This window comes from Stigmatopora argus, chromosome 3, assembly GCF_051989625.1.
Source record: "Stigmatopora argus isolate UIUO_Sarg chromosome 3, RoL_Sarg_1.0, whole genome shotgun sequence".
NCBI lineage: Eukaryota > Metazoa > Chordata > Actinopteri > Syngnathiformes > Syngnathidae > Stigmatopora > Stigmatopora argus.
Window position 1 is genome coordinate 7,876,828 of NC_135389.1, and position 20,968 is coordinate 7,897,795.

The following is a 20,968-nucleotide window of genomic DNA, read 5'->3' on the forward strand; positions in this document are numbered from 1 at the left end:
CCTAAATGAGTGAAGACACAGAGAAATGCCTACGGGAGACAACGGAAAGGGGGTGGTGGACGGTGTTTGTCTGTATTTCGGCGCGTGTGCACGCATGTTTATTCATTCTTCTGCTGTGGTGCAAACAGGTCTGCTAGAAGGTCACTGGTGTCCTTGGTGATGACTCCTTGTGTGGCAATCAGCACCATGGACAGCAACACCCGTCTCCTCCCCGCATGCACCTCAGCAGACATTTATCTGATCCCAATCAACGGGTTTCTTCGCTTCTCTCTACTCGCATCGTGACTGATCTATAAGAAAACGTAAGAGGAGGCTGCCCATTACACCGAACTCTTCATTTACTCTCGCTTTCCCTCATGTACAACACTAGCGGAAAGGGACAGGGGGAAAGACAGAGGGGGTAAAAAAAAAAGGAATCAAGATGTGAGAGAGCTGCAGGCATCCACATCTATTAATACTATAAGCTTTGAAAGAGAAGCCCTAGTAGATAACTTGCTTGATGATAACAGGTTCCCACAGCCCACTGAGGGCTAAAACACAACAGCGGGAAGCCCTGACAAGTCCTGATTTAACACTTGTTACTGAGCTGAGCTTCTATGTGACGGTATAGAGAGCTGTTAGAAGCCAGTGGAGGAGAGAGTATGAGACCAAGGTTGAAAAAAAAAGCGGGGGAGAGATGAGAGATAAGAGAATGCTACTATACGTATGGAGTTGGGGAGAGAGAGAGAGAGTGAGCGATAGAGAAAGAGAGAGAGGGTGCAGATAGCGGGTGGGGAAAACCTCCTCTGTGAAAGGGATGATGTCAGTCTCTGCAGCTGAGCCCCGGTCCCCAATTCGATGGGGTGAACACAGTCTCTCAGGCAGACGTGAGAGTGAGCAGAAGAAAGAAGAGCGAGTTTTTTTTTTTTGAATGAAGAAAGAGCTGGAGGTATGTATGTCACATCATTGTACATCCCAGAGTTCAGACATTAATGCGTTTTGTTGTGTGTGTGTGTGTGTGTGTGTGTGTGTGTTTGCTGCTTTCCGCCAGACTTTAGTTTCGGTGACACATCTGCTCAAAGCATTTTTGGAATGTGTCACTGTGTATGCTCTCATGTTAGTTAATATCAAGCGTGTGAAGAGTATTCAGATATTGGAATGGCAGCAATGCCCTCTGGATTCAGTAAGGTGACAGACATACTCGGACCAGACACAACATTATGATTACGATCTAGTGGAAGATTTATCCAAATAGAAGAATGATAATTTTTGATCTTTTAGGCATTCATTCAACCATGTGGCTTTTTGAAAGCGAATAAATCCCCTTCCCAAATATTTCCCTCAGATACAATAGTACTCCAAACTCATCCACATCGACACAATGACATTGTTGAATGAATGCCTCAATGCAAATGCAACGTAAGCTTAGCAAAAGCCACGATATTGTGTGCAGCGGGAGAGAAAAGGCTTTGACTTGTGTATAGATGGTGAGTCATCCTGTAACATTGTTGTGAATACACAGCAGCTTGGTTTATCTGTTATCTCAATAGTGAAAGGGATATTCACACACCCTAATCCAGGTAGAATGGTGGCTGAATGGATGGATAACAAAGTGACATTGACAAAAAAAATGGGACGTGAGCGCTATTGGTGAGCCGTCCTCCCCTTTGTGTGGCATCAAGCGCCGCGCCGTGAGCCGCAGAGGACAACAGGTGACAGACGTACACCTTGCATTAGCAATTGTGGAGGACTTAAACACTCAGGCTGAGGGGCGGGCATGTTATACTCAATTAGCCCGTGCCTAAAAAGGTGGCTGAGGGTGAAAGATTAAATTCAGTGTTGAGTCTGTCACATCTCTTTTAGCGAGGGAAAGACGAGTCGACGGGCCAACAGGTGTGACGCTTACGGAACCACTTTCAATAAGGGTGGGATAATTGATTACGCTGTGGGAGTTCGGTTAAGAAAGATACTGGAAACATCATTACAATAAAAGGGGCTATTTTACGCTTGATGTTATTATGGAATTAAAAGTAAATATGACAACATGCCCTTGTGAGGATAAAGGGAACGGAAAATGAATGGCCCATTTGTGGATGTATATTTGGGATTATTCTAGTCATACATGATGGATGCAAGTACAATGAAAACATTTTATTTACTAAGCAATTTTGGTGAAGTTAAAAGCTAATTCTTATAAATGGAAAATATTAAAGAGAGGACTATCTACTAAGTTTGATTAATTTATTCAAATACGTCACTCATCACAATGTTATCAGATCAATTCAATGTTTTTTTTGTCAGACCCACTGAAGAAGAAAAAACCGCTACGATTTGGCCAAGATTCTGACGTAATGTTAGAATCTTGGCCACCTTTTCTTCTTCATTGGCTCTAATCCTCTTCTGTAAATATTATTTCAATTTGAGTTTTATTTATTTATTTATTTTTGCAGCACTATTTCAATGTTTGGCCAGCACTGCGCAAAAAGCTGAAAGGTTTACCATATCCAGATGACCATTTTCTGTCCACTGGGACTTTTTTAGTGGTGCCCCTGACAACACCTTGAACATGCAAACACATTCCGCATTACTGACATTGCTTTAATTAGCTCCTTTCCTCAAAATTGACCTATTTGTTATGACAGCACAGTGCTGGGTACAGTCTTGTCCTGTGTTTTAATTTTTCACTTGGCTTTTTTCAAAGCTTTTGTTCTTATGGTTTCACTCTCAAACTCAAATAAAAGCATTGAATCGCGGAGTAAATAAAAAGTGTTTGAGCAGAGCCTCCCTGCTGAGAAGCTCCTAATTAAAATGTGCTCGACTTTACTTTCATGTTTCCTCTCGTTTGTTTCGTGATCTCTTTTCATGTTCCCTATACTCTACGTTCATCAACTCCATGTCAGGGGTGATATAGTCTTAATAGTGAGGGGTGTGTGGATACCTTTGTATATTCAGAAAGGAGGAAAGGTTGCAATTGTTGTCAGGCAACATTGGTTTGATGTCTTGATTTCTTTGGCATCTCCATTCTCACCTGGGAAATGTGTTTATATTGAATTATTCATAAACTTTTCACTTAGGAACACTGCTTTCAGATCACAATATCCCAACGGTGCATCATTACAATACAGTCAACGTGCCCAGTCATCCCTTTCCTTCTTTTCCATCCCACTCCAGCCCCCCTCAAGTTCCCAACAGACTCAACCCGCGCGACCCTCCGCCCGAGTGTCATTACCGCTGACCGGCGACTCGCTGCCGTGGCCCTCGTCTCGCCACCTCCCTGGGAGACCACGAGGAGGAGGAGGAGGTGAGATGGAAATGGAAAAATGAAAAAAAGAGGGATTGAATTGTCTAAAATGAGGTAAACAGATGGAGAAAGGAAGAGAGGGAAAAGCAGGCCGGGGCAAGTTGCTGAGTTGGTCGGAGGAGAAGAAATAGAGGCTGTTAGCAGACAGAGGGGGAAGGGGGTGGGGGGTGAAGATGCCTCTGCTTCCCAAACAGAGCGAAGAGACGATATTTCAAGACGATACTTCCTGATAATGTCGCTTCGCTTCAAAATGTAAAGCTCTCTTGTCATACTCCTGCTCAAGTGGGCCACTGGAGATTCCTCGCAGTTCACGTGATAAAAGAATGGGGTGGGTGTTTTTTTTGGGGGGGGCTTGCAGTGGTTTTGTCTCCTATTTTATCGGTGCCACATATTGGCTTCAATGTGAACAAAATATACTCTGCTATCACTTTCTTTGACCACACAGTTGCTGACCAGAGGATGCAGAAGGAGTTATTCTCCATGCGGCACAGTTACATCAAGTTGAGAGGTAAAACTATTAAATTATATTGCATATTTATATCGCAGTAGCATAGGAGCAAGAGAGAAAGAGTATATAATCAAACATTGGTTTAACACAATGCCAAACAACTGCAAAAATAGTATTTGGGCATTGTTGATTTGCTCGATAAGTTAATAACATATTAAAAAGGTGTCAGTATTGGGGTACACCCCCAATTTTATGTTAACACCCAAATTAGCATTAAGTGCATTCAAATGCACTAGTGAGTGTCACAAATAACATGTTTTAAATGCATAAGGAATGAAGCTAACACTTGAAACTGGGGAAAATAATTTGAAGTGTGACAGCTGTTTTTGACAAATATAAGGGTGCAGAATCCAATTTTTTTTTTTTTTCTCATGCCATTTTTTTTTTAGGATCTGGCTGTGTTAGAGTGAGCTCTTGCAATAATTAGTAGCTAGAAATATTTTCTACAGTGTGTAATAAAATGTATTCTTCATAGAGCAAATGTGGCAACTCAGTTAATATGATGTAAGCTTACTTTAATCCTGAAACGTCTTCAAACTTCCACGTTTATCACTAACAGGTCTCAAATTATGAGTAGGAGGTATATTAGAATATCATTTAAGTGATAAGTGGTGTTGATAATGGTTGTCTGCACTCACATTTTGTAACAATAGTGGCTTCAATCAAAAAATAGCAGTGTTTTTTTTGTCTAAAGAACCTTATTGGACCCAATTACGGAACATTCCTGCCCCGCCGACCGTTTTTTTGACACCCGGTGATATTTTACACATTCATCCTGTTGTAGCGTGATCAAGTATAGAAAACCCGCGACCCTGAGGATAAAGCGGTTCAGAAAATGAGTTTAAAAAAAAATCTATTATGCATTGTTCTTTTTCCTATAGGAATGCATCAAATTTCTTTGTCTCACCCAAGACCCTGTTTGCCCCACCCTGCTTTCTTTTTAAGGCTTTCTTCTTTTTTCAAGACCAGCGTTTTACCAGCGTGTACTATGGCTTTTTATTCCTATGTGATAATGACAATACTCATGTAGGAATAGAAGCCACTTTACACGTGGTGTGAAGGCAACACGACGCGTGCCTGGCGAGGAGCTGCTTTTGCGACTAGCATTTTGAGTTGTGTGAAAAAAAGAAGAAGTAAAAGCCACTCATTGATGTACCTGCATCTGTTTTTGCCTTCTGGCACCAATGTCGCTTTTGTGTTTGACGCACAGCATGACAGCAAATCTGCTGGGATGACAAAGCGACGTACAAAAGAGGAAAAAGGGGAGCGATCGATACAAATCTTTAATAACATCTATAAAATAGGCACTTGGTGATCTACTTTACAGCTCGTACAAGGCACCGACTGCACTTAAGCACTTCCCTTTCTTGTCATTCTTTTGGACATTATTAAAATAAAACTTTGACATGAAGCATGACACCAAACAACGACCTACCTACAATATTATACAAAACAAGATACGTACAGTATAAACAAAATAAAGCACCTTTTGTCGTCTTCAGCATTAAACAGCGTGGAGTTGCTGACACAGATGATTGTCTTTGTGTTGTGTGTATGTGTATGACAGTTTGGCATTATCAGTGCACGGGAAGAACTCCGAATGCAGGTGGCAGGACGGCGAAGCCCTTGTATGCACCTGACTTTATACAATGGAATCTTTCCTAATGTAGACTGGAAGCAGCCTACTGGTTGAGCCCTTGGAGAGTGTACAGAGTATCTCGAATGAGCCAGTAAAGACACAATGTGATCAATGTGCTGTATAACTGCTACAGATCGCAAATTCCCTTCTGAGGACATTGGCATTCACATTACAATAAAACAAAACATAGCACCATGTAACATTTATACAAAAGGCTAATAGAATGCAGTGCAGTAATGTTACAATAATACACAATAATATATTGGAAGCGTGGACAAAGGGTCCCGGTCAACAATTAGAACATTTGGTCCTTTCAAAAAAATAAAAATTAAAAAAAACGGACACGGATCAGACCATGTAATGAATGCAAAATGAACATGCATTTCTCAAGAGGATGCCATTGATTGCCTTTTTCAAGTATTCTTTTTTTCCCCTCTCTTATAGACATCTGAAATATAATCTCTGGAACAGATAATATATATACTTTATATATATAAAAGCAAAAGCAGAAAAGATTCATATTTGGCTTTTGTCCTCACATTTGTGTGACACAAGCACATGTACAAAGAAGACATAAAGTGACTATGTATTTAAGATAGCATTTCACAGAAAAGAGCTGTGCAATCTCATTCACCATCATGAATTAAGTATTAAAATGATTAAAACTGTGAAATGTTCCCGCTTTTCATTCACAGACCGCTCAGTTAATAGATTCGGACGTGTCCTTCCTCAAAGGAATCTTAAAGCTTGTGAGTTTCTGGCCAAACAGCTGGCTTAGGAGGTGATTTTGGGACTCTGCTGTCCTGTAAGAGTGACTTTCAACTGACCTGACCCCCTGCTTGGACCTGGACTTGTTTAAGGAATTGTTCATCGGAACCGAAGTCACTTTCGAAATAGAGGTATGCAAGGGCCGAGCCACGCTTCCCTTTTTGCTCTTGTAATCTCCGTTAAGTGGGGACGCAATATCGGCTTTCTTCGGCGTGCACTTATCGAGCAAACTTCGTTTTAACTGCAACCCCAAGCTTGACGTCTTGCACTTGGAGAAGATTTTGTTGCCCACAACGTCATCCCGCACGGAAGCCAGAACGGGGTAATCATTTGGGCCGTCAAATTTTCTCTGCGATGACGGATTCGCACACTTGCTGGGGTGATACTTCTTTTTGGCCTTTGGGTCCACACCAAAGTTTTCCTGGGTTGCTGCTGGGAGGGAAACTCTCTCTTGGCAGTGCAGGGATTTGACATCTTTTTTCTTTTTCTGTGCTCTCTGGGATTCTTTCTCTTCATTTGATGTGGAAGAGGTGGAAGAAGCCTTGGATTGGAGGTTAGGCATTGCTTCGGTAACCTTCGTGCTGGGTTTTACGTTGTCGCTTGTTCTGCCTTTGTCCTCCTGCTCCGCCGCATTAAATGCAGCTTGTGTTTTGTTGCAAGCTCTGTGGGTATAATTATCAGCCGTCACATCATCTGTTAGCAGTGAATCAGGGGTCTTTGCAGTGGCTTGGTGTTCTCTCGGGCTGCCGAAAGAGTCTTGACCTGGCAGGAGTGAATCACTTGTTTCTGAGGCACCACAAGCTGAGTACTGATTCACTAAAGTCGTCTCCTCTCTCGCGCTAGTTCTCTCTGACCACTGGGGGGTCTCCATTCTAATACACACCGACTCATTCTCTTCTTTCACATCACGCGGCTCGGTTTTCGATTCTCCGTCGCCACCCTCGTCGGGATTAGGCGTGGGGGTTCCGTCAATTTCCTCTTCCTTAGGGGCGGCGGACGAGCAGCCGATGGAAATACATTTCTCCAACTCTACCAGGAGAGCAGTGTAATCCTCAGCGATGTCCTCGGTCTTTACGTTGGTGCTGTTTGTGTCAGCGTGATAGTCATTAGTGGTGGTCTGTGTGGAGTCATCTAACATGGGTACAGTCTCTTTAGGTGGGCTGGTGTCCATTGCTTGATTTAAGTGCAGTGAGCCCACACTGGCGATGCCACTATCTGTGCTGTTGTTCTCTTGCAGGCTATCCGAAAGAATCCTTCTCTTTTTACTAGCAGGGGAATCACATTCATCTTCTTTGCACAAAGACGCTCTGACAGGCCTGTGAACGCCTCGGAATTTGAAGATTTTATTTCCGCCCGACAGATGCTTTTCCATGTGGCGATCAAACTGCTCCTTTTTAGAGAAGGTATAGTTGCAAGTGCTGCAGATGAAAGACTTTTTGATCACATGCATGACATCAGCACACAGCTCGCAGGTGTAAAGGGTGGTGTGCTTCGAGTCGAGCTCATCAACTTCCTGGTGTGCCATCTTCAGGTGCTCTTTCAGATCTCGGGGATCTTGATACGAGATTGGACATTTGTGACAGAGGAAAATCTTTTCTAAGTTGTGGACAACAAGATGGCGCTGAAGTTTGAAGGGTTTGGGGAAGCGCTTCCCACAGTGGTGGCAATCCCTGGAGGGGTCTTTGCAGTTGGGGTGCATCTCCACACTTTTTGGTGCCTCCGTTTTGTGAATCACCTCGAGTGGGGTAAGCGTGTTCTTGCCGCCCCCTCCGCCACTGCCTTTAGATTTGTGGAGCTTTCGCTCAGTCCCTTCCAGGGTTTTAGCCCCTTCCGAGGTGGTGTTGGTAGAAGCAGTTTTCTCATGTTCGTGAGTGGCTTTGCTGGACTCTCTGTTGGCTTTGCCCGGACGATGCTGCATGATGGAGGTGATGAAGTTCTTTACAGCTGTTTCTTGCATAAAGCAGCCCGGAATTGTCAACATTGAGCCCTGGGTCTGCCCCCGGCGTGCAAACTGAGTGGCATGCTCACGCAAATGCTCATTGTACATCCACACATCTGAGATCTCTTTCAAGCACATTCCGCACGTCCAAATCCCGGTTTTGTTCTTTGCGTGCTTTTCCCACAGATGATCTCGCAACTGTTCCCTGGAGCTAAACTTGCGCTGGACACACATGTAGCACGTTGGGGGAGGGGATGGATTGTGGGACAATTTGTGAAAGTTGAGCTCCCCGAGAGTGAGGAACCAGGTGAAGCACACCTTGCACTTGTACTGCTTCTCTTTAACCTTCATTCCACCTTCTTGTCGCCTCCTGCCGCGCCGCTCCGTTAACTTTTTCGACTTTTCATCATCCTTGTTTTCCACATCAGCACTTTCAGTCGGTGGAGACACTGAGACGTTTTTGCCAGGGTCGAAGAATTGAATTTCAGGGAGTTGAAAGTTGGTGTTGATGTTTTGAATGTCAATGTGGAGGTTTGGGGTACTCTGTGTGCCACTCTGATCCACAGTGTAGGCATCGTCCTGTATTGGCAAAGAACAAGGTGGGTTTGAAGACCCTGCCTTACTGGTGATTGGCTCACAAGTCATTGTGGAGTCTGAATTAATGACACTTATGTCTGGAGAGCTACTCCACTCAATGGAAGTTTGATCAACAGTGCTTTGAAATTGATTTGAAAGCTTGTTGTTTTGGAGCTCTTCTTCATCTTTCTGCTTTTTAACATCAGATACTGGCTTTACATCGGGGACCTGAAGTGCACTGTTATGGCACATGTTTAGCATGATGGTATCATCAAGAGATATAGTCTCGTATGTGCAAGGGGAGGCTTGGTCGGCACTGAGCGTCTTGTCTGTTTGGCACTCCGTTTGAAGGGTCGTAGTGGGTACTTCTGGTTGATTGGCGGAGCTTTGCGTGACGTCAGGATCAGATGAAAGTTTCAGTTTTTTATTTCTTTTTCCGTAAACTCGCTGGCACTTTTTCCTTTTTGCTTCTTCATCCCTCGGAAACAATTGTGAGAATATGGTGTCATCCTCAAGCAAGGCCTTCAGATCAGGACTAATGTCTGGAGGAGTTAGCGGAGGCGGAGTCATACAAGCGGGTGAATGAAGCTCATCTGATAAGGCACCGTTTAGTTCACACTTGACCTCAACTGCTACTTTTCGGAGAATCTCTTCTGCAAGTCTCTCATCTGATTGTACGTGTTCGTGGATCCTCTCCGCAGAGCGCAAATTCTTCCTGGATACCTGTTGTTTTGAGGTGATATTCTGCTCAAATGATAGGTTATTTTTGGAAAATACTTCCTCTTTCACCTCCTCACACAGGTCCGTGCATGCAATCTTCTCTGGATCTGCAACTTCCCCGATTCCTGCAGTTTCACCGAGAACCTTTAACTCTTCAGTTGGACAATGCGGCGTATCGTCAGCGCCAGAATTTGAAGTCAGACTGAAACGTGTTTGCTCTGTTGCCATTCCATGTCTGTCAGGCTGTCCTTGCTGCACACTGCTTTTAAAATCAGGAGTTATAGCCTGTAGGAGGTCTGTTTTTAATATATTCAAAAGCTCATCTGTGAACGGGTCAATCCTGGTGTTTTCCTCACTGTTTTTCTTCTTCCGGACTTTACTGTTCTTTTTTGTTCTGTTTGGCAGCAGAGAATTTTGATTGCCTATTTCATCCCCTGCCATTGTACTTGCCTCGCCTGCCATTTCCTCCATGGCTGACTCATTCACCAATGCTTTCAATATTAGGCTTGAATTCGTCTCTGTCATCTCATCTATTTGGGTCCGAGAGGACTGTGAGTCATCTTTATGTTCCTTCTCTCCAATTTGAGATGCTTCATAAATAAGCGACATCCCCTGATTGCCCGATGTGCTTGGTGGGCCAATGGGTTTTTCGCCCCTGGCCGCATGTTTCATGGCCTTATGTCTTTTCAAACCAGGCACAGTCCTAAAACACAAGAAGCAAATGTCACATAGTACTTTGCCAGGTTGAAGATTCTTCTGCGCCTTCTTAGGCGACCCTTCAGCTTCTCCTGATGATCCGTTTTCACAGAGGATGAGTGGCTTAGGGGGGAGCAGAAACGGTGGGAGCTCTTGGATGGAAAGTAAACTGGGGTCTGTCTCTGCCAATGATGACGAATCAATCTTTCGAATAGGAATTTTGAGAGATTTATTAGACCCGATCTCCGCATCCTTTATGACATTGCAAGCTGAGGAATCTGTGCTTTGGATTTCAGTTGCAAATCCCAAACACGTGTCTTGTATGACCAGCTGGTCATTTAATGGAATCATTTTCCCTTCTCTAATTGGGTTTAGTGTCAAGATCGGGTCAGTAGTTGGTTTGTTAAACATCAATGTTGGCGTTAAGCGTTGCTCACAATCATCACTGTAACTTGGTTTCATATTCAGATTTTCATCCAATTTGCCAGATGGTGTGACTGGTAAATAGTCATATTGAGTCAGTTGCGGGGGTTCGTCCGAGTTGTTTTTGTAATTCAGAGGACTGAGTTTGAAATCGTTAGAATGATGGATTTTGTCAAAGGTTTTTGATTCCTGAGGTCCGCTAGAGACGTGATCTGTAGAATCTGTATTGGGCTCAGAATGATCGACTTTCAGTTGTGGTGGACTAATGAGAGAATAGTCCATCACTGTGGCTGTCTTCATGACAACAGAGCCATCACATTGACTTTGACGTGTGGTGTCTTGTGTGCCTTTTTCTCTTATTTCCTTTGGTGCTAAAATAGGGCTGACAGGGCAGGAAGCGCATAGAAAAGTACACGGAGCCCCCTCTTGTCCCTCTCTGCATGGCGAGTTCAGATGTCTTGTTATGAAGTCCACCGGTGGGTCTTCTCGAATGTCATGAATGTCCAAAAGATCCTCTTTTTTACATTTTGCATTAAATGACAACTTTAATTCATTTTTCAATGAATCATTACAATGAAGAGCATCGCTCTGACTGAGTCTTTCCATCTGGTTAAGGACCAGCAGCCTGTTTTGTCCTATTGATGGGATGTCTGGAAATGATAAAGTGTTCCGGGTACTGTCCATGTTGTCCAATTCAACCAGAATTGGGCTGCAAGGCTTGTCTGTGGTGATGATATCGACTAATAAGTCAGGATTTGGGATGACATTGTGAATCTTCATTAAACAATGTTTTTTTTCAATGGAACATTTCATTTCAGAGACGTTAGCCGTCGCTTCTTCTTTTGATCTGAGAATGTCTACACTGGATTGAAGGAGAGACGGAATTTGTGTCTCTGCCTCATGATAACAGTCTGTCAAATCTGGTGGGCTGTCACCATTCTCAGGTAAGCAATTCATATTTGTGTCGGCGTCCTCATTTGCATGTGATTCGGCCACACTTGAGCATTGAGAAGATTCAATCAGCGTATTCGCCTCAGGTACGTGCCCGTCTGAAATTAATTCCACGTCGGCCTTGTTAATGCTGTTTCTGGTTAGCTCGCTTGGCTCTGATGCAATCTGCTGGTTTGCATACAGTCTGTGGTCAGTATTGTGTGTGAGAGATGACGGTGAGTCTTTGAGAATGAATTCCATATTGTCCTTCTGCTCCTTGATATTTGAAGGTGAAAATGTATTCTGCTTCCCAGTAATTGCCTCCTTTTCATTTTGATCCTCTCCGTCAGCTAAATGACACTCAATTTCTTGTTGTGGAATTGTGAGAGAGGTGGCATTTGGCTCCCTGTGTTCTGATATAATGGATTCATCTTTGAATAGAGAGTCTGACATGACCTCAAGACTTCTCATCAGGTTTTCTGTGTATAGGTTCTTTTCTAAGACGTTCTCCCTTGTTTCAATAGCCATGTCTTTTTTTAGATGTTTCTTCTCTGCCTTCTGGTCAGGATGGAGTTGTGAGGTTGTTATCATTGCGTTTGAAGCACCACCCTCTTTCTTAGCATAAAGTTCAGGAGCCCCCGGCTCAATGTGAGCACTACCGTGGGGGCTGGGGTGCCCACTCACCAGGTCGAAACTGAATGGGCCATTCCATGGAAGAACCGGTTCACTGAAAGGCAATGAGGATACCGGGACATCTCTCGTATCATTTTCGGATTCTTCTCCCAGCCGTAAAGGTGAGAATTTGCTCATTTGCAGCCGTGCTGGCTCTTCCCGGTTGAGTGGAGTTTCAAATTTAGTTGTTTGCAGCTGGTTTTCAAGCTCATTCACAATTCGCTTTATTTCCAATTCATCTTCAGAAGCACAGTTGTTAAGGCTTGCACTGTAGTCAATAATTTTTTCTTCCAGAGACAAGGAAACGTCGTCATAATCGGATTTCTTTTCATTGGGTCTATCAAAACCGCCTTTATACTGAGAAATTTCATCCGGTAGCTCCGGGCTTACGACTAGGTTCCAGTCTCTTTGCTCCAGAAATGGAGGAAAGGAAGGCACAAACTCAACTTTTTTGTCAATTGTGTTCTCTAACGTGTGGAAACCCTCTTTGTGAGTCGGCATGTCAGGGTACAGGCCGGTGTCGAACGCTGCTAGGTCGCTGAACATGGACGACGTGTCAAATGTAAGCGGGGACTTCATGAGCCCCTGATCCTGATCCAGGGTGTAGGGCATGAGGTGGAGTGTGTCTTTTTGCATCAAGGGACCTTGGCTTCGGCTAGGTGAGAGACACACTTCATCCATCAGGGAGGTGCAAAGACTTGTGGGTTTTGGTGAATCTAGCCCATTCCCTAAAGCAACAGCCTCCTTTGCCATGCATGCATTGTCACTGTGGTTTTCATCTTGAGTGCTGGCTGAAACTTCTGGTGCTGTGGAGTGGGACTTCAGTCTTCTGCTCTTTTTATTTTTGTCAATATTACAATCGGTTTCTTTGTTGCAAGAGGAAGAGTGTGAAATAAACTGTGAAGGTTTGATATCCGCATGTTCCTCCTTCGCGCATAGACTCTCTGTGCTTTCTAGTATGTTTGTGGTCAAAGTGACAGCTGGGCTGTTTTCTTTGCTGTTCGACATCAACTCTTCGGATTTGCTAAATGTGATTTTTGATGGAGACGGGATTGGGTTAACCACTTCTGCATGTGCAGGAGAATTTATGGAATCCTTCGTGCTGTCTATCTCGTCAAAGAGATTGGCTCGGTTAGCTTTGCACCTTTTGAAAGGTTTCGTAAACCTCGGCACTAGCGCACCGGTCTCGTTAGTTGACTTCTGTGGAGAGGAGCTTTTATTACTTTTCTGCTCCAGAGATTTGATGTTTTTCGCGTCGGCTTTCTTTTCACCGTCTGAGTCAGTGCGCTCTATGCTTTTAGGGCTGTTTATGCTGTCACTAGAAACACTTAGAGATGTGCTGAGTTCACTGCTTGTGGAAGACCTGCTACCCATCCTCTTGAGCCTTTGGGGGGAACCAAACTTATCAGTTGAAAGAGAAATCTCCTCGCTTTTCTTCACCTCAAAACATTCTTTTGAGTCGTGCCTCCACGCCGCACGGTCTCTCTCGCTCCGAGCTCGCCATTTACACTCTTTGGTGTATGTGTATTTGCATCGACTGCTTTGGTTGGGTCGGCCTTGGCTCACTATTTTCACTGGCTCGCATTCATCGTCTGAGTCCGAAACATAGTCGTACTCTCCGAATGCGGGGTTTTGCACAGTGGGGGTGAGTCGTTCCATCACTAAGGAAAACTGGAGGTTTTTAGTGCCTTTAACATTGAACTTATTCTTTTGTTGGACGATTTTATGTATGAGTTCTTTGCTCCAGGTGCCACCGCCGGTGCTTCTTCTCTTGTTTTCTTTCACTGCAGTCCTCGAAGTCGGAGAGGCGGAAGTCTGGATGGGCAGGGACGCTCCAAGTGCGGATCTTTCCTGAAAACTTTTAAAAGAGCAGCGTTCAGAGAACTTGCTGGATAAGAGAAATCTTGTGGTGTTTGTGCTTTCATCGCCACTTTTGCATAGCTTTCGCGCCTCCTTGGCTTTGCTCTCACGCTCCTTCATCTTCTCCCTCGAGGCACTTTTGGGGTTTTTAGGAAAAATCTCCTTTTTCGTGTTTGTTTTTTTCTGATCGTGACCATAATTCACATGTGCTTTTGCAAGCGTGTCGTTGGATGTTTTACTTCTTTTAGGGCTGTCAACATCGGTGTCATAAGAGTTTTCCTGTGCCAAAGAGTTGCTGTTGACGGCGGCTTGTTTGTCTTTCTTCTCATTAAAGACAGGCTCTTTTGTTTTCACAGACTGTTTGTTCGACGTGGCTTTGACGGTGCCTAGGTCGTCGTCGGCAAAAGCGTCAATAAAGCTACTGTCTATCTCCGCGTTGTCTGACTGATAGCCGAGCCCGTTCAGAGCTTCCGTAATCAAGCTGTCTAACTTGGCATCCTCCAATTCCAGCTCAGGTAGCGGTGCAGGGAGGTTGCCCGGCCCAGGGAACAGTTTCATTGGATCATCCTTGCCATCAACCTTGACTTCATTGTCTGATATCAGTTCTCCATTTTTGTTGAGCCCCAAAAGTGAAAGATGAAGATCAGAGGGGCATCTCGACATAGAAACATTAGGCGATGATGCCACTGCTTTTGGCATTTCTGTTTGAAACTTTCTGTTGTCCTCTACCTTCGGCATGTTGGGTTGTGTGCAGTATTGCTTATGTCCGAGAAAGGAAGCAATGTTGTTGAAATTCTGATCACACTGCTTGCAAGTCAGGAGGACATCTAACTGGTCAAGATTTGCAGTGGTTAATGAGGTGGCGAACAGCTGATGTGCAGAGTAAGGCGGGGGAGGCTGCTGATGTTCCAGCCCGTAACTGTCCATGTAACCATTGCTCCCATCCATTGTTGTCTTGGCGTGTGTGTTGTTGTGCAGGTAGCCCATCATGTTGTCTTTGTCTCTGTCAGGAACATAGGGAATGTGTCTTTGGCCTTCGGCCTGAAACTGATGAGGGTGGGCATTTAGGTGATCGGGAGCCAACTGGGTTTTGGATGGGGGCTGGTGGTAAAATGGGACCGGGGCTCCTGACTTTGACATCTGACTATCCTCAGACGTGTTGTTGATAGGGCTGGTGGATGCCGGGGAGAGGGAAGAGCAGGTGCTACTGGATGCAGGGGTGTGAGCTGGGGAGGGCAAGGGGGATTCGTACGGGGACACCATCATAAGGCCCATGGGTGCAACTTGTAATGGGGGATAGCTATAGTTCCTGGACGATGACACAGGAATGGTTTGGTTGAGCCCGAAATATAACGCCTTATTTTTGGATTCGCACACTTGTGCGTGACTCATTTCTACTTTGAATTTTGAGACCTGTTTGACAGCCTCATGTCTTTGATTTGAAAAACTCTCGCTATTTCTACCGCTTTGAAATGAAATGGGGATCTTCAGCGAGCTATTCTTATGCGATTTGTTATCATCCTGCCATTCAGAAGGAGACACCATGTAGGACACTTTGTGATTACTTCTTTTGCTTTGATAACTCAATTCGGTGGCTGGCCTTATTTGCTGCCATTGCATTCGGCTGTCTTTTGATACATGGAGCTTTTTGTCAGGCGTCGACTGATTTTCAAACCGGAACTTGTCAGTCACATTGCTGTACTGAACAGAGTTCTGCTCCGCTGGCAAAAATGTCTTACTAGGCGCCTCCCATGAGTGTGATAACCCATTTAAAACATTACTATTGCTGTTTTTATCAAATTGCAGTGAGTCTGTGTGAGCGCGATTGACTGTCGAAGTTTTGCTAAGAAAGTGCATTTGTGTGTGTGGAACGTTTCTTGTGTGGTGCACACTTGCTGGCGTTCTTTGTTTGGCACTTGGCTCGTCGAGGTGGCAGTTCCTGGCGGGGGTGGCTGCGTCTTTACCGTCGAGCCGTCCCAGAGGGTTGACGCTCTCCGGAAGGGCGTTCTTCCCTGGCTCCGGCTGCTGCGAGGTGGAAGCGGAACTGTCGCTGCTGGTTGAGTCCTCGCTCAGATTCCTGGTGCACTGACTGGATGCCGCTACACCTTGAATAAACTGTGTCTGCTGGGTATGAGAATAAGAGCCTCTTGACTCTGGCTGCTGCTCACTGCAGAACTTTGCACCGTTTTGAGCGAGGCTCGGCCCCTCCACGGGCAAAAAGGAGAATGAATCTTGCGTCCCGTGAACAGAACTGAGGGACGAGTCTGTAAAGTCTTGGGATTGCACGTTCCGTTCACGGGGAAACGAGTCCGAGGTTGACTCTTCCAAAAAACTATATCCGTATTGAAAGGAGCCAGGCACCAGGGCGTTGGTCTTGTTGTCTGTATGAGCAGTGGATTTTTGCAATGAGGCATAGGTAGCACCATTAAAAGTCCTCTCAGGAGACTGCCACGCGTTTGAGGCGCTCAGCTGAAAGTCAGGCAAGATCAACTGCCCGCCCGGCTGTGCGTTGTCCATCGTGGAAGGCTGCTTTTTCTGCACCAGGGGGAGATGTTGCTGGGATGACATCCCACTTGAAGATCCCAGTACCTGTGAGGTATGGCGTGGAGAGGTGAGATTCGAGGAGGCCTCTTGGAAGCAGCGGCTGTAGTTGACCTCTTCTTGCTGCCTCTCAACCTCTCTCTCTTGTACACCGGGAGTGTGGAATCCGTAGCTGCCCGAGAGCGGTCCGCGGCCGTTGTCCAGCTTGGTCACTGGGGAAACCTTCTGCTGCGGGTAGGCAATTCCAATGTTGAGATTGGAGCGAGTGTTTGTGATGCTGAGGCTGTACAGATGCTGCAGGTTGCCACGTTCTGACTTTCCGGCCCGCTTGGCTTTGTCTCTGCCGCGCCCCTTTCCACTCGGGGATTGGGGACTTCCCTTGCCACTGAACCAGGTTCTGTCGATGGCAAACTTTGATCTGTTCTGTAGTGATCTGAAGTCAATCTTGCCCGCCTGCTGCGGCCGGATTACGGCTTCACGCTGCGAGGTACCGTTGTGCTCTTTTTTTACTTTGTCGAGCTTGGGGCCTCTGCTGCTGGCTCTGGCATCGGTATCCGCGCTTGAAAAGTGCTCCGAAGATTCCTTTGTGCTTTTGTCACTCTGTTGTTGCACCGCCGTCCCCTCATCCTGCAGTTTGGACTCAGCGCGCAGCTCTTTGACAGCATGTATTCGCTGAGTCTCTCCTGCCATGGTGCACGGCGAGTGCTCGGAAGGTCTGCTTCTCAGATGAGGCGTTTGAGCGACGCGGGCATCTTATTCGGGATTGCATGAATCAGCAAACGTCAGCTGGCAGGAAGTGCAAAGACGGGGCTGCTCGCTGCAGGCTCATCTCTTGACTTTCATCGTGAATTGACGATCTGGCAACCTGGCAAATCCGACCTGGAGAAACATGGGAGAAAGGATCCGTTAAAAAGGCTTAACCTATTTGATCAAAACAATGATTGTAACATTTCCAAATATAATGGAACTCTTGGAACAGTTAGGAATTACCAACAGGAATAACTATGCATATGGATATTTAAAAACTGCATGAGTAAAGTGTATTTTCCCTCCCTATCTCCACCAGCAGAGAGCACTATTGCATCATGTCAAAAACTGCCGAGAGAAACCTGACCCAAATGTCCTAATTATGACAAAACAAAAATACACAAATATATATTCACTATAGTCTTGAGATGAATCTTTCTATCATACACACTGCTTTAAAAATGTTGAGGCACACAATAATTGAGAATGACACAAATACACATCAAGCTTCCAAAACCTGACAGTCACTAAATGATTCACAGACGTCTTTCGGACAGTTTTTCGGTCAGTGTCTTTGCCTGTGCTAAAGAGGAATTCAATTATGGAGGAATATCTGGTATTGGTAGGTCAGTTGTTAGACATTTAATATTGGGCACGGTGTCACTTTCCTCAGGCATCCCAGACACTGCCTCTCAGGTCTTAGTTTATTTTGGCCACCACTACTGCTTCCTTTTGAGGCCAGACCAGATGAAAGCTGCAGTTTAGCACCAAAAAGTCATTCATCGAGAACTTAAATCTGACCTACTTTTCTTTTTTTTTTTCCATGGCTATGGCAGGCAGAAGCCACAGAAGAGTCCGGCATCATCATTAGGGTTTACATAATCATTTAATAGTCGTTGCCTATTTTAACTCAGCTACTTACTCCTCAAGTGAGCAAACTAACATTAAAATGCTCCCTTATGAAAATATATTCTATTATTCAAATAAAAGTTGTATATCTTACTAAAATTGTACTTTTCCGTGTCTGCCTTCCAATTCAGCTTCTCTCTCACACTAATGTAAGACTTTGGATGACGTGTAAACATAGATACTTAGATATAACACTTCTGTCTTTCTAGACACTTAAAGGGAATCAATTATGAATATTCAAAAATGGCCATGAGAAACACCAATATTAATAGAAGGGGCTCATCAATTTTCCAATTCTGATCTATAATCTTTTAATACTACTTGCGTAGGTTTGAGACATTTCTTGACTCTAACTCTATGTACACCCACATTATAGTTTAAAGCTAATTTTTAGAAAATATTTTACGTGTTATCTTGAAATAATTAACACCGTAAGGACCGGAGAGACTGGTAGGATCGCATATGACTTTTACAACTACAGAATATTAGTATGTATACATTTACCACAAACTGCACATTTCATACACATTATATATCTTTCAAACAAATCCAATATCACTGATTCCTGAGCAGGTATAATATTGGGACTTTACAGATTCCTGCGATAACGCCCCTTAATGTCCTTATAATAAAATCCCGAACTCTCGTGCTAACTCGTACTGACAGATGCAGTTCACTTGCCGCACTCAGTATGACTTGCCCATTTTGAAGTGTAAGGTCAAAGCTCTGGCATAGACTAAATTACGGGAATAACAGAAGACATAGCCTTTCAAGTTAGTCACTTGCTTCATAGTTTTCCATGTCTCAGCCTTTGGTAAACCTTTCAAAGGTATTTAGCACATGAGAAGAGAGGCCTGAGCCTGAGACCCAGCTGGGTTTTAGGCCTGGTTGTGAAAAATCACATCTTCTCTGGAGCTCTGCATACCCTGAAAGCCAGAGTGTCTGCAGCTGTCTGAGCCACAGGTTGGGGAAACTGGCATGAAAGGGCCAGCCAGCATCTCCATCAGGCAGTGCTTGATCCATCCCCCCCCCCACCCCGAGTCAACAGTCACCATCATACATCATGGTCTCAATTGTATTTGCCCAGACCGCCCGTTGAGGTTCGGGCTGGTGGATGAATGGCTATGGCAACAAAAAGACCAGTATGAGGAAAATAGCACCAATGCCTCAGCTGTCAGTTTACAAAGAAGAGAGATTTATTTTTTCAATGTATGCTCAGTGCACATCCCACCAGCCAATAGATTTTACTCTTCAACCAGACATCACAAATTTCAATCAGTTCTCACACAGACTACGGCTATCAATTACACTAATTTCAGACTTAATTTTTTTTCAGGGTGGCAATATCTGAATTTGATTTTGGAATATCAAATGAGTATGAAAACTGCTAACATGGAATGCTTTACGCCAAGGGTGTCAAACTCGGGTTGGTTCGTGGGCCGCAAAACCATCAACTCAATTTCATGTGGGCCGGACCATTTTAGATATAATATTTAGATTGTTTTTTTTTTAATTGAATTATAAGAACTGGATCAAAATCCCTAAATATTCAGTTTTTTTTATAGATATAAAACTGTTTATTAGAACTTTTTTTCTTAGTAAGGGAAAACATCTAATAATCATTTCTTTTTTATTTCAAATGGAAACACAATTTTTGTAAATTATTTTCAACATTAAAGTGGAAAACCGAAAATATTTTTGTATATTTATTTTTAGATTTTACAAAATACTTTTTCACCTAAAAACACAAAAAGAAAAAAATGGATAAAAATTGCAATTATTGATTTAAAAAGGGGAAAATCAGGAAATATAATTTACATCTATAATCTTCATTTGAATTTAATCCTAAAACAGAAAGAGTGATATACTTTCCCGGGCCACACAAAATGATGCGGCGGGCCAGATTTGGCCCCCGGGCCGCCACTTTGACACGTGCTTTACGCCATTAAAGCGATTCTTTACAAATGGCAGTCTGCCTGACACGTACTGTTGCTATTGTTCATCCAATTCTTCTTGTCACTGATAGGTCACTATTCTATTGTTTCAACACTGAAACAGAAAAAAAATCTCCATTGGCGAACCCTTTAAAAAAAGTCTAAAAGTGGCCAATTCATTTTGAGCTATAATTTCTTTTGTACCGTATTTTCTGCACTATAAGGCGCAACTAAAAGACTTCAATTTTCTCCAAAGCCGGCAGTGCGCTTTATAATCTAATGCACCTTATATATCGATCAATATTGGTTCAACATTGTATGAAATTCCCTTCAGAACACCTCAATTTAGTTGATGTATAACACAACTCCTAACCACTACTACTACTATTACAACTACTAGACTTCCATCTTATAACCCAACCCCCTACTAGTACTACTACAGCTCCATCTAGTGGAGGTATATCACCCCCCCCCCCCCCCCCTCCCCATTACTACTAATGCACCTTCATCTAGTCAGCGGTCCCCAGCCTTTTTCTCACCGTGGACCGGTAAAGCTCTTTCGATTTTCTCGCAGACCGGCTAATGGGGAGGGCGACAACTTTAAGACAAAATTGTGTGTGTGTGTGTGTGGGGGGGGGGGGGGGGGGGGTGCATTAACGACACATACACGACGGCAAAAAGAAAAAACAAGTCCCAAGCATAATAGCAATTATTTATTGTAATCATTATAATAACTTTTCTCAATTCAAGTAGGAGGGCGAGATTGAAAATGTTAATATTTTTTACTCTGACGGACCGGTACCGGTCAACAGAGCAGTGGTTGGGC

General features: G+C 44.1%; 1 protein-coding gene and 2 long non-coding RNA genes across 4 annotated transcripts in view; 1 reads left to right on the plus strand and 2 right to left on the minus strand.

Annotated features, from left to right (window-relative positions):
• The first annotated feature begins 786 nt into the window (after positions 1–786).
• On the plus strand, positions 787–4,943 carry LOC144071775 (uncharacterized). Of its 2 annotated transcripts, XR_013299726.1 has the most exons (5): positions 802–928; positions 1,031–1,167; positions 3,151–3,280; positions 3,726–3,788; positions 4,734–4,943. It is a non-coding gene; the product is annotated as an uncharacterized LOC144071775 (long non-coding RNA). The 2 variants fall into 2 exon arrangements; XR_013299727.1 differs by lacking the exon at positions 1,031–1,167 and having other exon boundaries at positions 787–928.
• A 1,184-nt stretch (positions 4,944–6,127) lies between these two features.
• znf469 (zinc finger protein 469) lies at positions 6,128–17,242 on the minus strand. The gene is made up of 2 exons (XM_077597424.1): positions 11,143–17,242; positions 6,128–11,064 (listed from the first exon to the last, which is right to left on the minus strand). Exons 1-2 carry the CDS (start codon positions 17,240–17,242, stop codon positions 6,128–6,130), a joined length of 11,037 nt encoding a protein of 3,678 aa, XP_077453550.1.
• Positions 17,243–17,266: 24 nt separating this feature from the next.
• Positions 17,267–20,968, minus strand: part of LOC144071777 (uncharacterized) — a 161,368-nt gene continuing 157,666 nt past the window's right edge. The window contains exon 7 of the long non-coding RNA XR_013299729.1: positions 17,267–17,431. This is a non-coding gene — a long non-coding RNA (uncharacterized LOC144071777). The remainder of the gene's footprint in view (positions 17,432–20,968) is intronic.

Bases quoted from the DNA above. Each gene is read 5' to 3' on its own strand.
- znf469 (XM_077597424.1), bottom strand. From the start codon at position 17,242: ATGGCAGGAGAGACTCAGCGAATACATGCTGTCAAAGAGCTGCGCGCT. The intron at 11,065-11,142 runs GTCAGAGCGATG...AATGTAAAAAAG, and splicing joins TAACCAGATGGAAAGACTCA to AGGATCTTTTGGACATTCAT.